The following is a 21,154-nucleotide window of genomic DNA, read 5'->3' as shown; positions in this document are numbered from 1 at the left end:
CCATGCCGTAAGACGTTTCTGAATAGAGTTATGAACAAGTAATGAAGATTTGTTAGAATTATCAAGGGATTTGTGATTATTCAAAAGTTACGTCTAGTAAGACGCCAACAGTATGTCCATCACTTCCAGTTACCTACAACGCTGCAACTTACAGCTATGTCCTGGGACCAGTTTATTGTCACGTATATATATACATATACATATGTACATATTTAAATGCGATTTTTTAAAAACTATTTCCTAATAATGTGTGGTACTTCGTAATTATGTCTATACGTGCTATACGTTACTGAGCCGTAGGTAAAAGCGTTCTGTTGGCGTAAAGCATCATTTCCCTTGCGAATTTCGAGCGGTATGTACCATTTGGAGCTCGGCGACATGCATTTGATGTATGGGGCTGTGGCTAAAACGGAGAGACTAATCAAAGAAACTGCAGAGATGATTCCTGATATCTCCTTTGAACAGCTTCTCCATTTCCATCCGTAGTCCCCAAGATAAAATGCATATCGGAAAAAACTGCTTTCGTGTAGCTGTAACAGAAATCCGCATGGGGATTTACGCTAGTATAACGCTTTTATCTACTGCTCAATAACATCTTGTACCAAACGCATCCTTTCTCCCGCACACATTGCATTATAATATACGCTTACTTCGGTTTTTGAATCAATTTGTATATTTTACACCAAAACACCAAATAATTACAAAAATGGAAAATGAATAGAGAAAGCTCTGACAGATTAATTATGTAGTAACATCAAAATGAGAATCTGATTATTAACTTTTGGCATTTTTTGGCTTCTTATTTGCAGCAGTATAATTTAATGAGCATAAAATTATAGTAAGAGAAAACTCATTCGCTCTCACGAGTTCAAAAACTGAAGGAATTGAAGCAAATCTAATTGTTATTTTCGGGTGTTCGTGAACGTCAGTGTGTCAACGCAAACCTATAGCGTGTCACGTGTCTCATAATTTGACCTTCATACTTAAAAACTAGGGAATAAATTATGAAATATAAGAAAGTAACCTAAATACTAACATCTACCAAGAACTATGCAAACTCACTAAGTAGCTTCTTTCATCCGCGAATGGAACGCAAATCAAATTTACCGAAAAGATTTTATCTACTTATTTGCTGATGAGCAGACGCGTTAGATCTTATCATCTCAAATGTTGATGAGCAGATAAAACAGATTTTGCTTACTTAATTTCTGATAAGTAGAACTAAGTTTTTTTTTTATGCACTTAGATATTTTAACTCGTTAGGAGATTCTGAAAGCAGGAAATTAACATATTTCATTTATACAATTTGGATTTTTAGAAGCGTTTGCATGCTACTGAAAATTATTCCAAGTATTGCGATGCTTGTAAGGAAGGAAATAATAAAATACTGATATTAATTACTATTGGTTCTAAAGCACGATGTAAAACAAAAAATAAAAATCTTTATTACTAGAAAAATATATTATTTATTGTTTCATTACTTAAATTAATATTTCTGTATTAAATTGCAGATTTTCGCAAGGGATCAACTGTCTAGCAATTCGCTGAATACTAGTGTTCCAGTTGTTATTGTTATCGATGATGTTAACGACAATACTCCAACTTTCGATGAAGGTGAGTGAAAATATTGAAAATAGCAAATATTGTCATATAAATTCTTAATGTTGTTTCTTCACTGCACTGAGCATACAGTAAATCCTTGCCGAACACCAGGTTTAAGCTATAACACGTTATAGCGTAAGCATGGCGTTCTGTGTAAAAAAACAAGATAGGTATATTTCAGATTCAGAAAGTATACATAATTTATAAAACCTTAGTATTCTAATTAAAAGAGTAAAAGAAAACAGTTGTTCATTGAAATGATTTTTGTTGCTGCTTAATAAATAGGTTCATGATACAGTTATTTCTTTTTAAATCGCTGGTGACTTTTGCTCGCGACAGTGTCTAACACAACTCATTAAACGTTTAGCCGTAAAAAGGGCAAAGTTTCTCAGTACCACTCATGAAGTGTCCTCTCCTTTGTTCATTTTAGTCAATGTCCATTACAAATCAGATATTTCCTCCTTTATTGTCATTTCACTAAGGTCATTCTCGACTAATTCTTTAACTTCTCTTTCTTTTTTCATATCGGTAAATCCTTCACCGCCTATTGCTTTTCCTTGGCTTCATTTTCAGCCGATGGAACTCCCTTAAATTTCTTTCCACGTTTTGACTAGCGTTGATGTCAACGAGCATTCATTATTGACGAATGCATTTCTTCTAATGCGAGTTTAATCATTTCTATGAAGTGTCTTATGTTGAATTCCTTCCAAAGTGCCATTCGTGTGTCGTGCTTTCCTCCGTCTAGTGCTATAGTTTTTGGTTTTATGTGATTACGTCAAAGCCTCGAGGGCATCTGCCTAAGAGAAGGAATGCCTTCGTGGAGGACTTTCTAAAGGAAACTAGGTCGTATTATAAGGTATTTCTCCCACTTCCCTAGCGTGCCTTCGTGGTGTAACGGTAGCACGCTGGGTAGGTATTCCAGAGGTCCGTGGTTCGATTCCCGGCGAAGGCGGTTGCATATTTTTCATCTTTTCTGCTTCCAATTAACCCAATGACTCTACAAGGGGCGCCCGAACTAAAAAAGGTTGTGGATGATTCTCCGCACCCAGGATTTGGCGACTAGGTCCCCTAAAATCCTAGTCGCCCTTTAAAAAGGGGAGTATATAAGGTATTTCTCCCACTTCCCTAGCGTGCCTTCGTGGTGTAACGGTAGCACGCTGGGCCGGTATTCCAGAGGTCCGTGGTTCGATTCCCGGCGAAGGCGGTTGCATATTTTTCATCTTTTCTGCTTCCAATTAACCTAGTGACTCTACAGTATACACATTACACATGAGGAAAACCACGAAAACGCCCATGCAGCCAGCCCGTTCGCGGGATTCGAACCTCAAACCGAACTGCCAGTATTCAGCGAATTTACCAATCGGCCGCTGGCAGCCCTCGTCTAGTGCTTTATTTGTAGAGATGGAAATATGCCTCACGTAATATGCTTTTAATGTTTTTTATGATTCCTGGAGTCATTGGTTTGATTAAAGAAGTGCTGTTCGGTAGAAGGAATAAACTTCTATATTTAGATGCAATGTGTGGGCTTCAGTACGTGTTCTGGAACATTATCAAATTAGGAGAACTTTGAAGCTTAGGCTTTTCTGTTCTAAATAATGCTTGACTTCTTTAATGTATTACTATTTTAAATCGATCATTAAAGAGGACCATCGTAACTTGGCCGACGTTCTGCAGCGTACCAATGATAAATAAATAATTGAAATTCTAGTATAATTGAAATTCTCGCGGTGGACAAATTAAATAGCGACAATTAAAAACGCGTATATACGAAATCGCGTTTTAGAAATTCGTGTTCGGCAAGAGTTTACTGTAATTTCGATTCTTTTTATGGTTTTAGTTGACTGTGAATGATACGATGAACGCAATATCAACGTTTAAATGTTTATCGAACTGTTACTAATAATAAGCATAACTTTATGATTCTTTGTCAACACTAAGAAAGTTAATTTTTAGGACGAAATGACTAAACATTAAAATCTTTATATACAATAACATAGCAATGACGTCTTTCGTTACCATTTTTATTTTTTTATTTATTTCATAGAACGCTATGCCTTGGAATTACCAGAAAATTTACCCTTGGGGACAACATTGCCTCCATTTTTTAGAGCCAAAGATATTGATGCTGGGCCTAACGGAAAAATTGACCGCTACTATACGAATGGATCAGATGTAAGTCATTCACTCAGTTTTATTTCTTTAAGAGAACTAAATGAAGTATTGCAACAGCGAAAATGTTTGTTATCAGATGTCAACGGAAATATCCATTGAGCATCCTCGTATCCATTTTGAGTACTTTTTTGCGCGAAGTCTCTATATATACGGGTGGAATAAAGGACCTTTTGTTCCAAACCGGCTTGCAGAATGGATTCAGAATGGATTAAAAATTAATTTTTTTCGTGACATTTGTCCGTGCATATGTATCTCGCATAACTCAAAACCAATTAGCCGTAGAATGGTGAAATTTTGTACTGCATGGTACTGCTAATGACATCTAGTTGTGCACCTCCCTCTCTTATTGCAATCGACTGTATGAAGCGTATTATAGATATATTTATATTTTTATGCTACAGGGGTATATCCACCTCTGCAGCAGGTCCCTCTACGTATAATATTATCTTTGTTGTTGCGAAGTTTAGTTTCTTTAGATTTTCAACAAGAAAGAATGTAAACAAAAAGAGTTCACTTTGATGTTGTATCCCTAATGTCTTCTTTTATTATTGTGAATTAAATTATGCTTAATCAATTCTGGAATTATTATTTAAGTTATTAATTTATCTCATGCATTGACTCAGCATCCACAACAGCCCCTATACCTGGCTTAAAAGTCCTTACCCAGCTTTTAAATTCGGTATCTTTAGTCTAAGACATTTACTTCCAGTTACAGAAGTGTTTCAAATGACGAAATTATTCATGTTTTGGCAATTTCAAATTTAAAAAAAAATATTTTCGGATAAATAATGAACTCTTAATATGGTCTTCCTGTTCCTATACTGATAGATGGGGAAGTTTTATACTCTTCTTGAAAAAATAAAATTATAAGAAATTTGACTCCAGTACGAAAAAAATTGAGCGGGATATTTAATTTCAAAATTTGCAGTTTCTGACGCCATTTTCAAATTGCCTCGAGAAGTCTATTAATTAAGTTAAAGGAATTCGATGAAATAAGTTTCAATGAAGTGCAGCAAAAAATGTGCATATAGGTCGTACAAGGAAATCATATGGTGTCCATGTCCGATTTTTTAACTTAAGTGTCTATAATTTTTTTTCGTAAGCATAAATTTCGAAGAGCATGTTGAATATTCTGTGATTCTTTGTAGCTCTTTATTTATTTCATTTCACCAATAATTGTTCACTTCTGTTTTAGGATGTATTTCTGGTAAATAACGCCACGGGAGCCATAACACTAGTTTCTAACCTTGACTATGAAGCCAACGACCAACATGAATTCACTGTTTATGCTGTCGATGGTGGCCGTCCAGCACGGATCGGGTAACAATTTTATTCCATCAAATATGATTAATATATAAATATTCTTCATTGAATCTCAATAATCCCAACTAATTAATCGAACATTGCACGAATTTTAATTTTAACACCAAAAAAAAAAGTACTATTGTTAAAAATGCTTCTCAGACACAGAAGAAAATGTTAAATAGTTATGTATGTAATACAGTACAAAGTCCGAGATCTGGACTCGTTCAACATTTATCTTAAATCTGTAATCGGCGCCAAGCGTATGTCAACAGAAAATGTTACTACACCCTTTATTATTCAATTACTAATATAAAAAAAATAGGCATCGCTGCATGAGTCATCACTTAAGTTGTCATTGCTGTTGTTTTTCACCAGGTTGGGGTCAATGATATAAAATATTAAATGGTGTAAATTCATCAATGTTTCTATGTAGAATGCTACGGTAGATGTGTGCCTTGCAGATGAGCAGCTACGCAGTCAAATTATTGATCGCACAAATTTATGCTAAAATGATCATTTCTTCAATAATGAGGTATTTTATTTAGTGCCAAAGTGAGATTAAAAATCTGGATTCTCCGCATGTTTCATTACGAGGACCGAAAATATCAAACGCGCCTGCTTGAGGTCCAGAAACATGCTTGAGGTCCAGATTTTAGGTCATACAGGATATTGGACGTCTGGATCTCGGACTTTGTACTGTATAACATGCAAATATCTTAATGATTGGGCGGTAATTGTAATGAGTTTAGATAGTTGTTCTATGGAGACATTAGGTAATTTGGAAAAAAAACCGGAGAGATGAAAAATGAACAACGCCTTCGCCGGGAATCGAACCACGGACCTCTGGAATACCGGCCCAGCGTGCAGAACCACTACACCACGAAGGCACGCTAGGAAAGGGGGAGAAATACCTTTTATACTCCCTTTTTTAAAGGGCGACTAGGATTTTAGGGGACCTAGTTGCCAAATCCTGGCTGCGGAGAATCATCATCCACAGCCCTTTTAGTTCGAGCGCCACTTGTAGAGACATTAGGTAATTTGGAAAAGCAGCAGAGATGAAAAATGAACGATAACCTTCGCCGGGAATCGAACCAGGGACCTCTAGAATACCGGCCCAGCGTGCAGAACCACTACACCACGAAGGCACGCTAGGAAAGTGGGAGAAATACCTAATAGTTCTACTGCGTAATTTAAATGATGCGTAACAAAGGAGAGCCTTGCAAATAAATGTGGCCATAGATACATCACGTAATTGTATTTGTTGATAAAGCAAGCATTGAGAAGCATAATCAGGTTGACATATTATTATAAGAGCAATATGCATCCAATCTTCATAACATTCTATGAAATTTACATCTTGCAGAATGGATGAAGCAAAATAAGTGAGCGACGCCTATTGCAAGAACAAAAGCAAAGTGGTAAAGTATGTGCGCATTCAACAGCAGGGAGAGATATAAAGTCGGCTCTTTGTTGAAATTTTGACTTGTGATTGGGTAAAAGATATCCGTGTTGCTACACGCGTTACATTTGCGGATTAATTTTGAGATGACGCACTTTAGATTCATATATTATAAACAGTTATTAATTTTAAGACAGGAAGGAGAAGTTGCCAAATAATAGTGAGAGATAAAAAATACTACTGCAAAATTAAATTTATACGGTATTTTCTCTCTCCTTTCCACTTGCCTTGTTGGTGTAAAAAGAACTTTCTGGTGTAACGCGTGTTCGGGTGGCTCGGTGTTGGAATCCTGAAGAAGACACTGCGCTTTACTTAGAAAGCAAGATATTATTTTTAAACACCATTTAAACTCAGATTTATTTGCAAAAATAGACGCGAAAGGTTTGATTATATACTAAAATATGCAATTTATTTTCTCAAATTGCCTTTTTAAAAATCGGTTGCCGCTCTCTTGCACACAAAGCCTAAAATCAGAAAATTTATCTAAACATTTTACAATTTTTTCCTAACGTTTAGCGGAAAAGAAAACATTTTATCTCAGTTTTATCTTTAAAGTACAGATTTTTGACATTTAATTGCCTTTTTTTTTTTTTTTTTTTTTTTTTTTGCAGATTACTTTTAACATTTTGAACTGACATATGATAGTTTTGGTTACACGACACCATTTTGTGTTGGAAGCGAGATTTTTTTCCCCTGTAAAAGTACTTTTTGAAACTATGTGAGCATTTTATGCCTGAGGTGATCTTATATCAAAGCCTCAGTACAATAATGTGTCATACTTATCGTTTTTGCAAATTATAATCTTTCGACAACTCGGTTACTTTCGCAATCTAAATCAAGAAGAATACGTTTCGAGGTTAGATTAAAATCATCCGTGCGTATAAATTAGTGAACTAGAGTGTGAGGCGGGAAAAGAAAGCACCAGCATTCTTATACTTTCTAGAATGACACGATGCGTAAAGATCTGGAAGGCAGGCTTAACTTTTTAAGCCGCAATTTCTTTGTTCCTTAGAAGACGCATTTTCACGCATTTTCCCTCCAAAGAATTTTACTTTCTATTCAGTGGCATAGCCACTTAAGATTACGAAATATGCAAAGTATTATGCAATATGATACTAATTTGTTTGTTTTCTGTTAATGAAATCGTCGACGAAATCATAGAAATATAAAGACGGTGTTTACACCCTTTTAGAACAGGGCCGTTTAACTAATGTTCAAAATGTAAAGATTATATTTCTAAAAGTTCGGTGCGACAGCTTTTTTTTTTTTTTTTTTTCTGGATCTCCTTTCTACATCTCCTTTCTACATCTCCATTGTGGTTTCCATGGGAAACGACTCTTCGTAAAATTTTCAGCGAGACTGATTGAATCCCTCTCCCCCTTCATTCCAGAGTCCATCCATTGTGGTGGGTTTGCGTTTAGAAAGAGCCCTTTTCAAAAGACAAGAGAAACAATACTTCGTAAGTGAAACATCAGAAATTTCGCCGGAATACATTGAAAAGCTATATATGCAATACCTTTACCAGAGCTTATTGACATGCGACATGACTTGTGAAAGAATAATAATTTTAAAAGTAACAGACGATATTTCTTATTTCAAATAATAAGCTGTTTAGATAAAATATTTTCCCTCCAATATCTTTTTTTTTTTAAATTCTTTAATTAAATTATTATAAAAGTGTGTAAACCATAGTAGCCATTTGTAGTTCATTTACTATAATTATTTTTTGGCATACAAAATAGTAAGTTTTTTTAAGGCAAAGCACTCATTTGTAAGTTTCAGGTATTCTTTATAGATTTTTTATTTAGATAAACATCTCTCTCACATCTAATAATCTAATAACAATTGTAGGGAAAATATGCAGTATTAATACAACATTTGGGGCTGCTTTCTGAAAATTGTATTTTAGAATAATTTGAAAAAGTGACAAATTTTCCTCAGAAGTAAATGACGTGAAACTCCGCAACGAGAAATTCTTCCTCAGTAATTTCATCGTGATTATAATAAAGTTGATATTCTTTTTTTTATTCAAAAATTTCGATGGCGTGAGCAAGGCACAGTAAAAACATGAAACTGTTGAAATCACGTTGTCATTTTAGAATCAACAGTTCGAAAATATATCATGATAATCTACTTCTAACAACACTGGTCTATGACCAATGACACATAAGTCTTTCATATTATGATAATTTTGGTCACACCACACCTGTTAATAAAGATAAAAAAAAATGAAATTTTATATAGGACCTTACGATGATAATTCTAAATTATTAATTTATCTTTATTTGATCCAAAATCAAGCCCACCGGCGGCCGAGCGGTAAAGTCGCTTAACACTGGCAGTTCCGCCCTCGTGGAAACTACTTAATTTCAAATACTGTTTGTATCAATACGTTCACGTAGCTTAATAGTTAATAAAATGTCATTCCAAAAATGGGAAGTTTAACGTTATCACCATAAATACACATAACTACATACGCTATTTTTGCAGTAAAAGATTTCTGATGCCATATTTTTGCACGCAGTCTTACGAAGCTTGGTCTTAGTGTTTTACAACTATTTGCTATTGCTCTGGCCGATTTCGAATTTTAATTTTCACAAAAATAAACTTCAAGTTAAAAATAGTCTTACGTAAATAACAGCAACTAAAGTTTATTCAGTTTGTAGAAACTAAATTGCGCTACTATTTAATTCCGGAAACTCTCACTTAAGTCTCATGTGCTTCTGCTTAATTTCACCTCCCATAGCTAACCGATTGCAAGACACCCAACAATTACATATCAAGTGCCGATGAATGTCGGTGCTTCAGGTTATTAGAGCCCCTTTTATTTCAACCTTACTATTCCTTCTTTTAGACTACATTAATCTATTCATTTCTGGAATAACCCCATATTTCTAGAGTCAGTTATAAAAATGAGAAACGGAAAAGAAATAGCTATAAAATAAAACTAAATGATAAGTTTAAACTAAAATTTAAGCTTACAACCTGTATCCCAACAAATGCTTAAGGCAGACCAACATGGTTTTACAATAAACATACAAGTAAAATAACCACTGTGTAGAGTTCCCCAATCGTTTTGTACTAAAATGAACGTAGTGAACTTGTTAGCGACTTATCGCTGAGTTGAAACAAGTGACATAGACTACGATTTATTTCACTCAAAATAAGATGAACAGTTGGCCCCTTTCTAGGGCTTACAACAAAGCCTCCACTTGGTCTTAAACTCAGAATAAGAAATAAGAACTAAATTAGAACTAACTAAAAGGCTTAGCCGAAGCTCACACAAGTCTAACGTAGTTGGTCTTTAATTAAAACTAGGCGGCAAATATCACAAGGACGTGATATACGGCCGAGCGTAACAGCTCCTCGAGAGACTTAGCCCGAAAACAAACACGCGCTACTCAGGATTCTTAGCTCTTTCTCTCTCTCTCTCGAAGTAAATTGAACTTTCCTTAAATACTACTTCTAACTCATTCGCATTCAAAGCGATTCTAAAAACTCATTCTGGGTGTTGTAAGAGGAAACGAGAATTTTTAGGAAAATACATTAAAATTAAAATAAGTGTTATAAAATTAAAATATACATTACAACTGATTCAAGTGCTTTGTTTTTAAAATATCATTCTATGTATGTAAAAAAAAATTAAATATTTCTTGAAATGTCCTTCTGTACAAACAATACATTTCTAGATATCTATAACATAAAAACCAGAAAGCGCACAATTGTACCTTCATTAAAAAAAAAAAAAAAAAAAAAAAAAAAAAAAACAATAGTCGCTCTACATGTAAAAGATTTGATAACTAATATTATTTAAACGTATTTTTCAGCTCAGCTACTGTGGTGATAAAGGTCCAAAATATTAACGAATTTGCTCCCGATTTTGTTGGTTTACCGTATGATTTCCGAGCAGAAGAGAGCGCTGCAAGAGGCACGAAGATTGGACATGTTAAGGCATACGATGGGGATGGAGACAAAATCAAGTACAGCCTTTCCGGCGGAGATACAGGTAACTTGTTCTTCATTCATAGAACTTGAAGATTACGTAGAAGACGGCGGTTTGTAGGGCCTCGCTTGTTTTGGTTACAACGCTAATAGACTTTTGAGTAGACTTATCGCTATGTCTAGATAAGCAAACTGAAAAGTCCTAAGGTGTAAAAGACTTTTTTATTAAGAGCTCAAATGGACTGAACAGAAGGTACTCCTTGTGCTTACAAAACCAGGCAGCAATTATGGCGTAAAATCAAAAGTAGCATTTTAAATTAACTTAAATTTAAGTCTTTGCTAGCCAAAGGTCTGGTTAGAGCGATTCAGGTTAGAGCCAACGCGCAAGTTGGCTCTAACCAACACCGGCCTGACAGCACAATCTGCAAGAATAAAACAGCGGCGTAGACAAAAATGCTATCTTAGAACATCAACTAGTAACGTGGCCTTCAGCAGGCCAAACACGCTCTGACTAAATCAATCTCAAACCCTCGTTTAAATACACTGGAGCTAAATTTGCATTCTGACAGGAAAACGGAAAGAGAGAAGTGACAGTAAAAATTCGTAACATAAAATAACTGGTTGGTTAGACTTTACAGATTATGCAATTTTTATGCACATGAAATAAGGTTCGTTAGGCTGCTATCACACGGCGGTTTGTTTCGGAAGAACAACTGTTTGGAACAATTTTTCTGCTTTGTCACAACAGCCAATCACCATAGATCGCTTTGGGATTAACACAGGGAAAACTGGTTCCCCATTACAAACAAGCTGATAGCTGATTGGTTGAAAACGAACAACTAGCAATTTTTTTCGAAAGGAAGGAAAAAGTCGCACGTCTTTCTGTCAATAGTAAACCAGGCAAAAAAACTGTCCGAAACAGTTGTTCGTGAGAAACAAACGCCGTGTGATATGGGCCTTAGGAGATCATTAGGGAATGATCGGTCTACTGCTTTTTTAGCGCAGTGATAATGTGTCCTTTTGTGAATTTGTTGATATTGGTTGAAGTACCAATGGAATTCGTATTGTCTTTAGATGATAGGCTTCAAATGATTTGACTGGTCATATTATCTTTAGATGAAGGCTTTATCTACTTCGTAGCCCATCAAGATTTAAATTGGATATTGGTGATAAGAGTTTTTCGGTTTACTTACTGCCTTGCATATGATAGGGGTATGAAACTAAACACAGGACACACTGGTGTAACTGGTTTCTGTAACGTATTTGTCCAGAGGCGGTGAACATCTGAACAACAACTAAAGTTCAGATCTTCGGAAGTTATGTGCTGAATAAAGCTGTTTTGATTTTTTTTTCTCTAAGTTTTCATAAAACTGAGTCCTTGCCATCGGAATTTAATACAGATTCTATTCTGTTTTCAGCTTTCTTCATGATCGATGAAGATACTGGTATAGTATACGTAAAGAAGGACTTGGACGCTCGAACACGGTTTTCATTCATTGCCAGGGCAACTGATGACGGTGTGCCTCAGAATAATAGCATCGGAGTCCAAGTGAATGTTTGGGTGCGAGAAAGGAATGACCATCCACCTGTTTTCACCAAATTATCCTATCATGGAACTGTTACAGAGAAGCAAATAACGGATAAACCAATCGTTAAGGTAAGACAGCGGACGTCCTATTGAGTTCTGTTAGGCAGAACGTATTTCTGTTTCATTTCATATTCGGCGATTTTTAATTTTGTTGTTCATTTCTTTAAAATGATATTGTCTACAGAATGGTATAAAAAGAAAAATGACATAAAAAAGTAAAGATACCTGTGAATACTGTAATGAATTTATTTCATAAACATAAATATAAAATGAAAGGCTAATTTACCATGTTTCTAACAGTATTAAAAATATTTGATATGCGTTCTTTTGTGATTTGACAGACGTCTACACGATAGTTTAGTTTTCGCCACGTAGTCTGATCAATTGAATACCAGTGTACTCGAATCAGCCAACTACGTCTGAAATTGGCTTCATTGTATATCCGCTTCTTTAAGTTCTGTGTAAATTAGACATGAGACTCGGACCGTGCTAATATCCTTTATATTAGCTAATAATAGTTGGAATCTTAATCAAAATTTTGAATTTGATTCCGTGAAAATTATCAGTAAAGCTTTATCAATTGGTGAATTGGATTTTCTTGAAGCTTTTCACCTTAACAAAAATGCTTCTTTAGTAAATGACGTTCATTTTAATACGGTTTTTCCTAACGCTTTGAAAATTTTAATATCTTAACTTTTCACATTTTATTAATATTATTCTTGCCAGATGGCGCTACGTTCTTATTCCATTTGTTATTTCTATTGAGTTTGATACCACTTTGGCCGTCACCCCTACCTTTTTGGCAAACTTTTCTTGCTCCTGAAGACCGCGCAAATGCATGTTTGCGCTCGTAGTCGCGGATGAAGCGGTCGAACTATACTTTGCTCATATGGCAAACTCAATACAAAAGGATCTGGTGGCATGACGTAAAGGCCGCAGACTAAGAACGATATACTCCTTAAATAGCCTGGTATAGAAAAAGCTAAGAATGATATTGATTGGGAACGTTTACGCGAAAGGAAACCTTGTTCATAAGACAACTTCTTGGCTTCTTACAGTCCAGCCAAAATCCAGTTGTATGATTTAGAGATCTGTGTTTATAATTATTGCTATAATATTACTCTAAATCTACTCCAGTTTTAAAGTGTTTGGCGTTTGCTGAAATAGTCAAAATTTTAATAAAATGAATGCTCAGTTTTTTGTCAGATCTATTGACAGGAAAGTAATCTTCTCATGTCGAACTTGGCTAGCGATGTGGATATTCATCTGAATATTAATTTGATTTTATTTTCAGGTTCTCGCTGTCGATCGAGATTTGCAAAATAACACAGTGGCTTACAGCATCAAAAGCGGAAATGAGGAAGGAATTTTCGACTTGCATCCTTCCACCGGTGAGATCTTTGTGTTACCTTCGGAAGCTCATCGTGTGGACTACGATCAAACGAAATCTTACAGTCTGCTCATCGAAGCCAGAGATTGTGAGTATAATTATTCGTTGCAATTAATTAAATATTTCTTTAGTTGTAAGATTTTCCTTCAATTTCCGTTTAAAGCTACTGCAAACTGCTTCTAATGTCATGGCATTTTTGAACTAACAAGTAACAGATATGTTATAAATTACCTTAATGACTGAATTGCTACATTTGAAATATCTCCAGCAGTCCAGGCGGGATAGTGGTTAGCCACGTTGACTGCCGTATCGAAGGGCCCGGGTTCAAATCCCGGAGAAAGCACAGACGATGTATAGTGTCTGTGCGGGATGGAGGCACTCTAAATATGCGGACAGCCGAAAGGTCCTCTCGAGAAGTTGCTGGTAGGGGAAGAGACCAGCGGAGCCATCTCCACTGAGTGCTTTTTTTCCACTCAGTTACGCCCCATCAAAATTTGGGGCGTAACTGAGAAAAGTCGCACTCTCACCTGTATGGTGCTCAAGACTTACCAATAGACAGGCGCTATCTTGCTCTCCTCACCACGATAAATTTTGTGGGCTTGTTCCGATGTTACTCCCAGACAAGTGAGATAAGTCACAACAACAACATATCTCCATATATTGCATCAGTGAATTCAATTAATAAGGCTTGTTTTTTATATGCTTAGTTAAAAAAAGTTCTACATTTATTGATACTCGCATTCTTAAAAGTAAATTAATGTAAGGAATCTCGAAAATACGTATAGTATACTAGTCTTCATTTACCAAATAACATATGAAATTTTGTATGCTTTGTAATCATCTAATAGTGTGCAAACTCTTGGTAGACTTTAAGCGAATTTTCTCTAAGTCTGAAATAACAACTGAAACTTGAGACCCGTTATTTCAAACTAAGTAAGAAAAGAAGGCATACCTGCTGTTTACCAGCTCAGCCAGCACTTATGGCAAGACAGCTTAAAGTAGCAGTAAGTCAAATGTAAAATTTAAATTAAATGAGCTAGAAGCCAAAGGCTCCGCAGATCAATTTAACGCGAAGCTGGCTCGAAATCTAACCGGCTTGGAGATTGAATATCAGCAATTACAACGCAGAGCCAAAGACTACAAAGCTTATTCGAGCTGGTACTCTAGTAACGTTAAGGCAGATTTAAGGCAGAACATGCTCTGTCTTACAATCTAAAAAACTCATCTTTAAATAGACGCGAACTAATTTGCATTCTGGTATGGAAATGGAAGGAAGAAGCGACAGTAAAGGTCTAAATCATAAAATAATTGGTTTATATTTTTTTATTAACATAAATTAACTAAGAGTTTTTATACGAAAGTTATTTATTTTAATCAATTATAAAATTTCGCCGTTAATGTTTCTACAAAGAGTTTTATGTAAAAAGTATTTATTTTAATCGATTATAAAGTTTCGTCATTAGCGTTGACACATTTCCACCGTCTAGTAAATTTCCAACTGTTAGCTTCAGACTAAAATTTTCAACTATTTTGATGGAAATGCTTCAACATCATTGCTGTCCATGTGTCCGGTGAAAGTGTCACCCTATGAGCAGCGAGTTCTTAAAAGTATCTTTCATGTAATGAGATCTTCCAAATCAGACTATCAGTTTCTGTCACACGAAAAACGCAGTGTGAAGTTGGCACTTGTCTTCATGCCTATATCTCAGTGCTTTTTCGCTTCCTATAGAAATTTTTGAAGCCTTTTCAACTGTCTTATGTTGACGTGCTTCCAAAATGCCATTAATGTATCGTGCTTTCCTTTCTTCTAGTGCTTTATTTGAAGAGATGGAAACATGCCTGGCAAAATAAGCTTTGAATGTTTGAAGCTTTGAATGAACACGTACACATTTCAGTACGTGTTCTGGAGCATTATTGAACTAGGAGAACTTTGAAGCCTAGGCTATTCTATTCTAAGTAATGTTTGACTTTTTTCATGAATAGACTGTCTGAAGTTTGTTGACGTTCCCGCATGTCCCATAGAATAATAGCTTAAGAAGTTCAACACACATAGCATTGCGCAAATTCAAGTTAGACCCTGAAGTAATAAAAGCTTTTTCTGAACAGGGTAGAGTCCACCATAATGGCGGTATTTGCGTTATTGTTTATAAGAAGTAACGTTTTGGTGCAGAATTTCTTCTACTTTATGAGAAATGTGCAAAGAAATATACGATGGTGTATTTCCTTGCACGTACATGATGGTTGTGCCCTATCAACTCTATGGCATTCGTCCGTCCGATGCCAATTTTTTCATCTTTATAATGGGTGATGTGACGTATGTTCAATCTTTCTGCATATTCTGTTGTTATAACTGTCTTCCTTGAGAGTTTCGTTGAAAATCTCATCTGAAACTCTCTGCATAGTTGATCTTTTTTCTTCTTTTTTGGTGGTTGCCAGATAGAATTTCCCAAACCTCACGCTGCGTGTATTTCTAGCCCCTCTGTCCTGCCTGTAAAGCTAAACGTATCTCATTCCTCAGCTGCAGCTATTCTGCTGTTATCAAAGACATAAAACAGATCTTGTCGGCATTCTCATGTTTACTAATTATCTTTTTTATTTACACAGCGATCTGTTGATACCTTTAAAGGGAAGGTGTTAGTTTGAAATTCCACTGAGAGTACTTCCCAGAAAATATGCGAAGGGAATACGAAGTGAAACCTGCTGCTGAAAGGTCCTCTATTGAAAAAAATGTATTTTGCTTAAAAATGTTTAATTTCAATGCATAGTCTATTTTTTGTGCTATCCTTTTTGTTGTTCACCCGCCCCTTTTTCTAAAAGGCATATTTGCATACAAATTTGTATACAAAATACAAACCGAGAAGTGTCTGAATGTAAATTTATTCTCGAAGTTGAAATAAAAATATTAATATAAAAGATCTAAAGCTACTAAGTTTGGACTTTGGGTTTATGTGATTAAGGCAAAGCCTCGAGGGATATCTGCCTGAGGGAAGAGATGCCTTCGTGAAAAACCCTTCTAAGGGAATCTGGCTCGTATACACATTATACATAAGGGAAACTACGAAAACGTACATGCAGCCAACCCGTTCACGGGATTTGAATCTCGGACCGAAATAGCAGTGTTCAGCGACTTTACCGCTCGACCGCTGGTGTGCCAAAAGCTATTAAGATTAACCCTTTAATCTACAATGACGGGCATAGCCCGCGTACGATGTTCGGGCCAAACCTAACTTTCACGGGCATAGCCCGCGTACGATAATCGGGCCAAACCTAATTTTCACGGGCATAGCCCGCGTACGGTGATCGAGGCAGAAGTGAATATTACGTGGAATATTTGATACGCAATTACAGTCTGATGCAATAATTGTAGTAGACGCAAGTATTACAAAATGTTTATTTATTCAAAACGCCAAAATACAAAATTAGTAATCTGTAACGGTATGATGTATTTCAAAGCATTCTGGTACATGTAACGGAACTTTACACTTTTTACTCTCGTGTTCTATGTGGATTTTCTCGTACTTGATCTGCATACTGATTCGTTTCGGTTACAATATTGTTCCAAAATATGTCATCAAATATTAGATTAAATATATCAAATTCTCCCCTACTTCCTCCTAATTGACATAAGGCTTCCTCTCTTATGCCAGGAGTCATCGTATGGACCCAGATTTTTGGACTATTTCTTATTTCTTTCCAAAGCCAGGACTCTGGTAGTTGATCGTCATCGGATGTATCATCCATAATTATTAGCCTATATTTTCTTCGAAAATTACATAATTCGTCATGTTTACGATTACCCGGATTAATGTGTTACACAAGTCATGTGTCCTGAACGCTGCGCGAGCTTGTATACAATTTCGGCCCAACATCTTTGAATCTAAATCGTAGGTTAAGGGGTTACGCATGTTACGAATATTTGTGGAAATTCTGGAAATTTGTATAATTTTTTTAGTGTTAATTTAATTAAATTAGAAGGGCAGTAAGAAATTGTTTTAAACAATGCAGATATGCAGTTACGAATTTTCCTTTGAGCATTTACAAATTGTTGAATTAAGCTATTCAACAATACTATATACTTCTAATTCTTCTTCTTTTGATATTTTCAGCTCATGCCAGCTCACTGTACGGATTGGCCATGGTTACTATCGACGTCATTGACACAAACGATCATCCTCCACAGTTTTCCCAAATGTCTTATTCAGCTTCTTTGTCGGAAAACTTACCAGCCGGACATTGCTTCCTCCAGGTATTTGAAAATTAAGTTATATTGAATCTGCATAATTGTGATATCTTATTGCATTTACGTTAGATCACAAAGGACATTACTTTTTATATATTCTCTCAAGTAGTCTGCTTATGATAATTGGTAAAATATTATTTTTAAAAACTGAAGTCTCATTTGAAGTAAAACTTTTTTTTTTTTTTTTTTGTAATTTGGGTATTTATTTTTATGAGCTGTTTAAGATTTTATTGTGATATTTTTCTACGTCTTTTATTGAGGCAATAAATTAAGGGGAAAATACCGGAGATTGTGATAATTAAAGAAAAGGTGAATTTCGTGTCCCTATTTTGATTACAGACTCGCGCTAGACAGGCGAGACTGGATTTTGTGAGTATCTGTCTACATTTAAATGACTGTTAAAAATGGAAACTTGAAATTTTCTCATTTATGCACTTTAAATTATTTTAAACTATTGAGATTGCTATAAATCAGAGGATGATTGAACTAAGACAATTATTATGAGGTTGAGATTACTATAAATCAAAAGAATTCATCGACTAATGTTTCAAAAGGAAATGTTTTCTGGATGCTTATTATCCAATTATGGGAAAATCAACTGATTTATTGACTCAAAATTTTACATGTCAGTAGGCAATAAATTTATTTAGTTCATCGCCTACAGTTATTCGGAATTTCAGTCCTATTTCCGAGTGATATCATGAAATTTGTATAAACAATGCTATTAGAAACGTTCATAAATTTTTAATAATGGCAAAAAATATCTCAATTCGCATTTATTGAAAAGGTTAATATGGTATATGAGCTACATAAATAATATTTACCTATTAACAGCATTTAGCAATAAACTTTAAATTTTTTTATTTTAAATCATCCTGAGAATTTAATCGCTGAAAAGGTTTGAAAGAAGCCTCACAGTTGAAGCTGAAAATATTTAAAGATTCCCGATCGATGATGAATGGCAATCTAAAAAATTATTAACATTTCTAAGTATATTTTTACTGTATTTCTTCCATTCTATTATCATCATATCGTTACTATTTATTTACCTATCACATCATCATACTATTATTACTAGTTAAGATTGTGTTTTTGATAAAATAATAATTTTCTTTTCGCTAAGTCAAACGCTGATAATATTCATTTTTTTCCTTTTGTTTTATTAGACATTGTAATTTTATATTTACAAATTTATTGATGACTTTAATGTTTTCTTTATTTTTCTTAGTCAGGTATTGGCGGTATAAAAGTTCTCTTTTCGTATGTCTTAGTCGTGATTTGATACATTATTGTGGTCTTTTTATGTTTATTATATATTTCAATATTAATTTTTATACACTATTGTTTTCTTTCTTAATTATATGTTATTATTGTTCACAGTAGGCGCCACTTAATTTCGGTTAATGTTATCATTCGGATATTGTTATCGAACTTCTGAAATCCTGCCTTTTCGTTTGGAAAATACACCGGTTATTGTTATCAATAAATTAGTTAATGTTACCAAAATAGTGTAGAGTAAATATTTTAATCGGAAGTAGAGTCGCCAAATAAAGTCGAAATAGAGTACTAAAATTGCCGAATGACAAAGACTTTTTGCCAAGTAAAGGATTAAGTTGCCAAGAAGATTGATTTTTATTTAAGGCAACTACTGTGTACAAAGATGCCAAGACCGACTGTGCTGAAGTGTTTAATGGAGTAGAATTCTGGATGAGCTTCCCTTTTCCGCGACAAAATATTTCTTTGCTTGTTTAAATAAGTGCGCTTTTACGAATATTCTTCTTAGAAAATGTGCATTATTTTCTTATGATTTTGTTCCCTGATTAAAAATCTAGTGAAAGTAAATACTTTTATGTTTCTTGTCATATTTACATTAAATTATCTTTTGATATTTTGAAAGATAATGTTTCCCATCGTTTAAGTTAAAAAAATAATCAGGGATAAACGTCACCTTATTAGCCGGCTCCTCTTTTAGTTATAAGATCTTGTTCTCGTATATCATAGCAAAATCATTACTGACGTTTGCGTTAATTAATTTATTAATTATGTTTTATAATTTGTGTTAATTATTTTATTAATCAACACAAATATCAATTAATTTATAATTCTCTGCAATTAACACATAATTTTAATAATGAATATTTTCCTTTTGAATTGCATAGTTATGTGTAATTGGTTGTTATCGTATACCATATTAATATGTTGATTAACGTTTTCTTTTTATGCTGTCGAATGAATTATAGTTGTTACAAAAATCGTGCTATATGGTCATTTTTTATGGTTTGAATTTATTACATGATTGACGTATTGCCAACAGATCCATGCTGAGAGCGGTGATTCCGTGGATACGTTGTCGTACGCCGTGGATCGCAATACCATTCCTTTCACTGTCAATCCCAAAACTGGAGATGTCTGCACCAAACAAGTTCTGGACAGAGAAGAGAAAGAAATTTACGAATTTGTTGTCATTGCACTGGACGGACGATATGAAACTAAGTCACCGGTGGTTATCCGCGTGCTAGATCAGAATGATAATCCTCCTAAATTTGAAAGAGAACGTTACTTTGTCAGCATACCTCCGCAATCGCAGGCTGGACGAACAATTATTCAGGTGAGATTATCCTTCTCAAAATATCTGGATAAGTTTTCCTCTCTCTGTTTCCTCTCTTTATGTTTCGCTTTTAGACTGAGTAAAATTAATATTGTTCAAAATAAAAAAATAGGATTCTTTGATAATTAAAGCCATAATGACATCAATATATTTTCTTTTATATATCTGCTTCGCATACGCTAAAAACACAGAACCTGATAAGCTACATGACATCAGCGTCTTCAAACTTTGCCTGGTCACGGAACCCTTAAAACTGTTTTTAGGGGAACCCCACTCCACCCTTAGAAAAATATATCTTAATCTAATATTTAAATTAGATGAGTACGTAGTAGGCATTTTATGTCAAGATAATTAAAAATATTAAATTTTGTATTAAAAAAAACTTTAACGTAAAATCCATGCAATTTATTCATAAATAGCAGTAACTCCTGCTCCAGATGTCACTTGCATTTATATTATTTTAGTTTCAGGACTATCTTTGCCTTTTTTTACACAAACTTTTGAAGACTAACTGTACTGATGTTATCTGCAGTCGCATTTCTTATTCTGCATTTAATTTGTTTGTATATACTATTTTGTTGTTACATACGTTGAGAAAGACTTTTCACTTAAGTGCATTGTTCCCAATGGCATTAAAATGTTTTTATCCGTGTAAGAAATTTCCAGGTATTCTGTATGAATCTGTAGATTGCAAATTGCGTTATAATATATTATATAACAACAAATAATTTCTGCTTAAAGATTAACAACTAATTCCTCGATTAACATTTTTATACTGTTTTCTGTGTTAATTAGTCGGCCATCTGTTAATTGTACTTTTATGCTTTTTATGTATTACCGACGAAATT

The 21,154-nt window shown here is 34.6% G+C and overlaps 1 protein-coding gene across 3 annotated transcripts in view; it reads left to right on the top strand.

Moving 5' to 3' along the window:
• LOC118184145 (protocadherin Fat 4-like) overlaps positions 1 to 21,154 on the top strand; it is a 517,728-nt gene that overhangs the window by 319,300 nt on the left and 177,274 nt on the right. For all 3 annotated transcript variants that reach the window (XM_085819903.1, XM_085819902.1, XM_085819904.1), the window contains exons 22-29: positions 1,512 to 1,614; positions 3,647 to 3,774; positions 4,970 to 5,094; positions 10,366 to 10,544; positions 11,899 to 12,137; positions 13,363 to 13,546; positions 17,565 to 17,704; positions 20,013 to 20,306. In XM_085819903.1, the coding sequence (XP_085676029.1) occupies positions 1,512 to 1,614; positions 3,647 to 3,774; positions 4,970 to 5,094; positions 10,366 to 10,544; positions 11,899 to 12,137; positions 13,363 to 13,546; positions 17,565 to 17,704; positions 20,013 to 20,306 (1,392 nt within the window). The remainder of the gene's footprint in view (positions 1 to 1,511; positions 1,615 to 3,646; positions 3,775 to 4,969; positions 5,095 to 10,365; positions 10,545 to 11,898; positions 12,138 to 13,362; positions 13,547 to 17,564; positions 17,705 to 20,012; positions 20,307 to 21,154) is intronic.

This window comes from Stegodyphus dumicola, chromosome 7 (assembly GCF_044657685.1).
Source record: "Stegodyphus dumicola isolate Sdum_Otavi_A_Nest chromosome 7, ASM4465768v1".
Classification (NCBI taxonomy): domain Eukaryota; kingdom Metazoa; phylum Arthropoda; class Arachnida; order Araneae; family Eresidae; genus Stegodyphus; species Stegodyphus dumicola.
The sequence above is the reverse complement of the archived record's forward strand: the minus strand, read 5'-3'. Positions and strand labels throughout refer to the sequence as shown.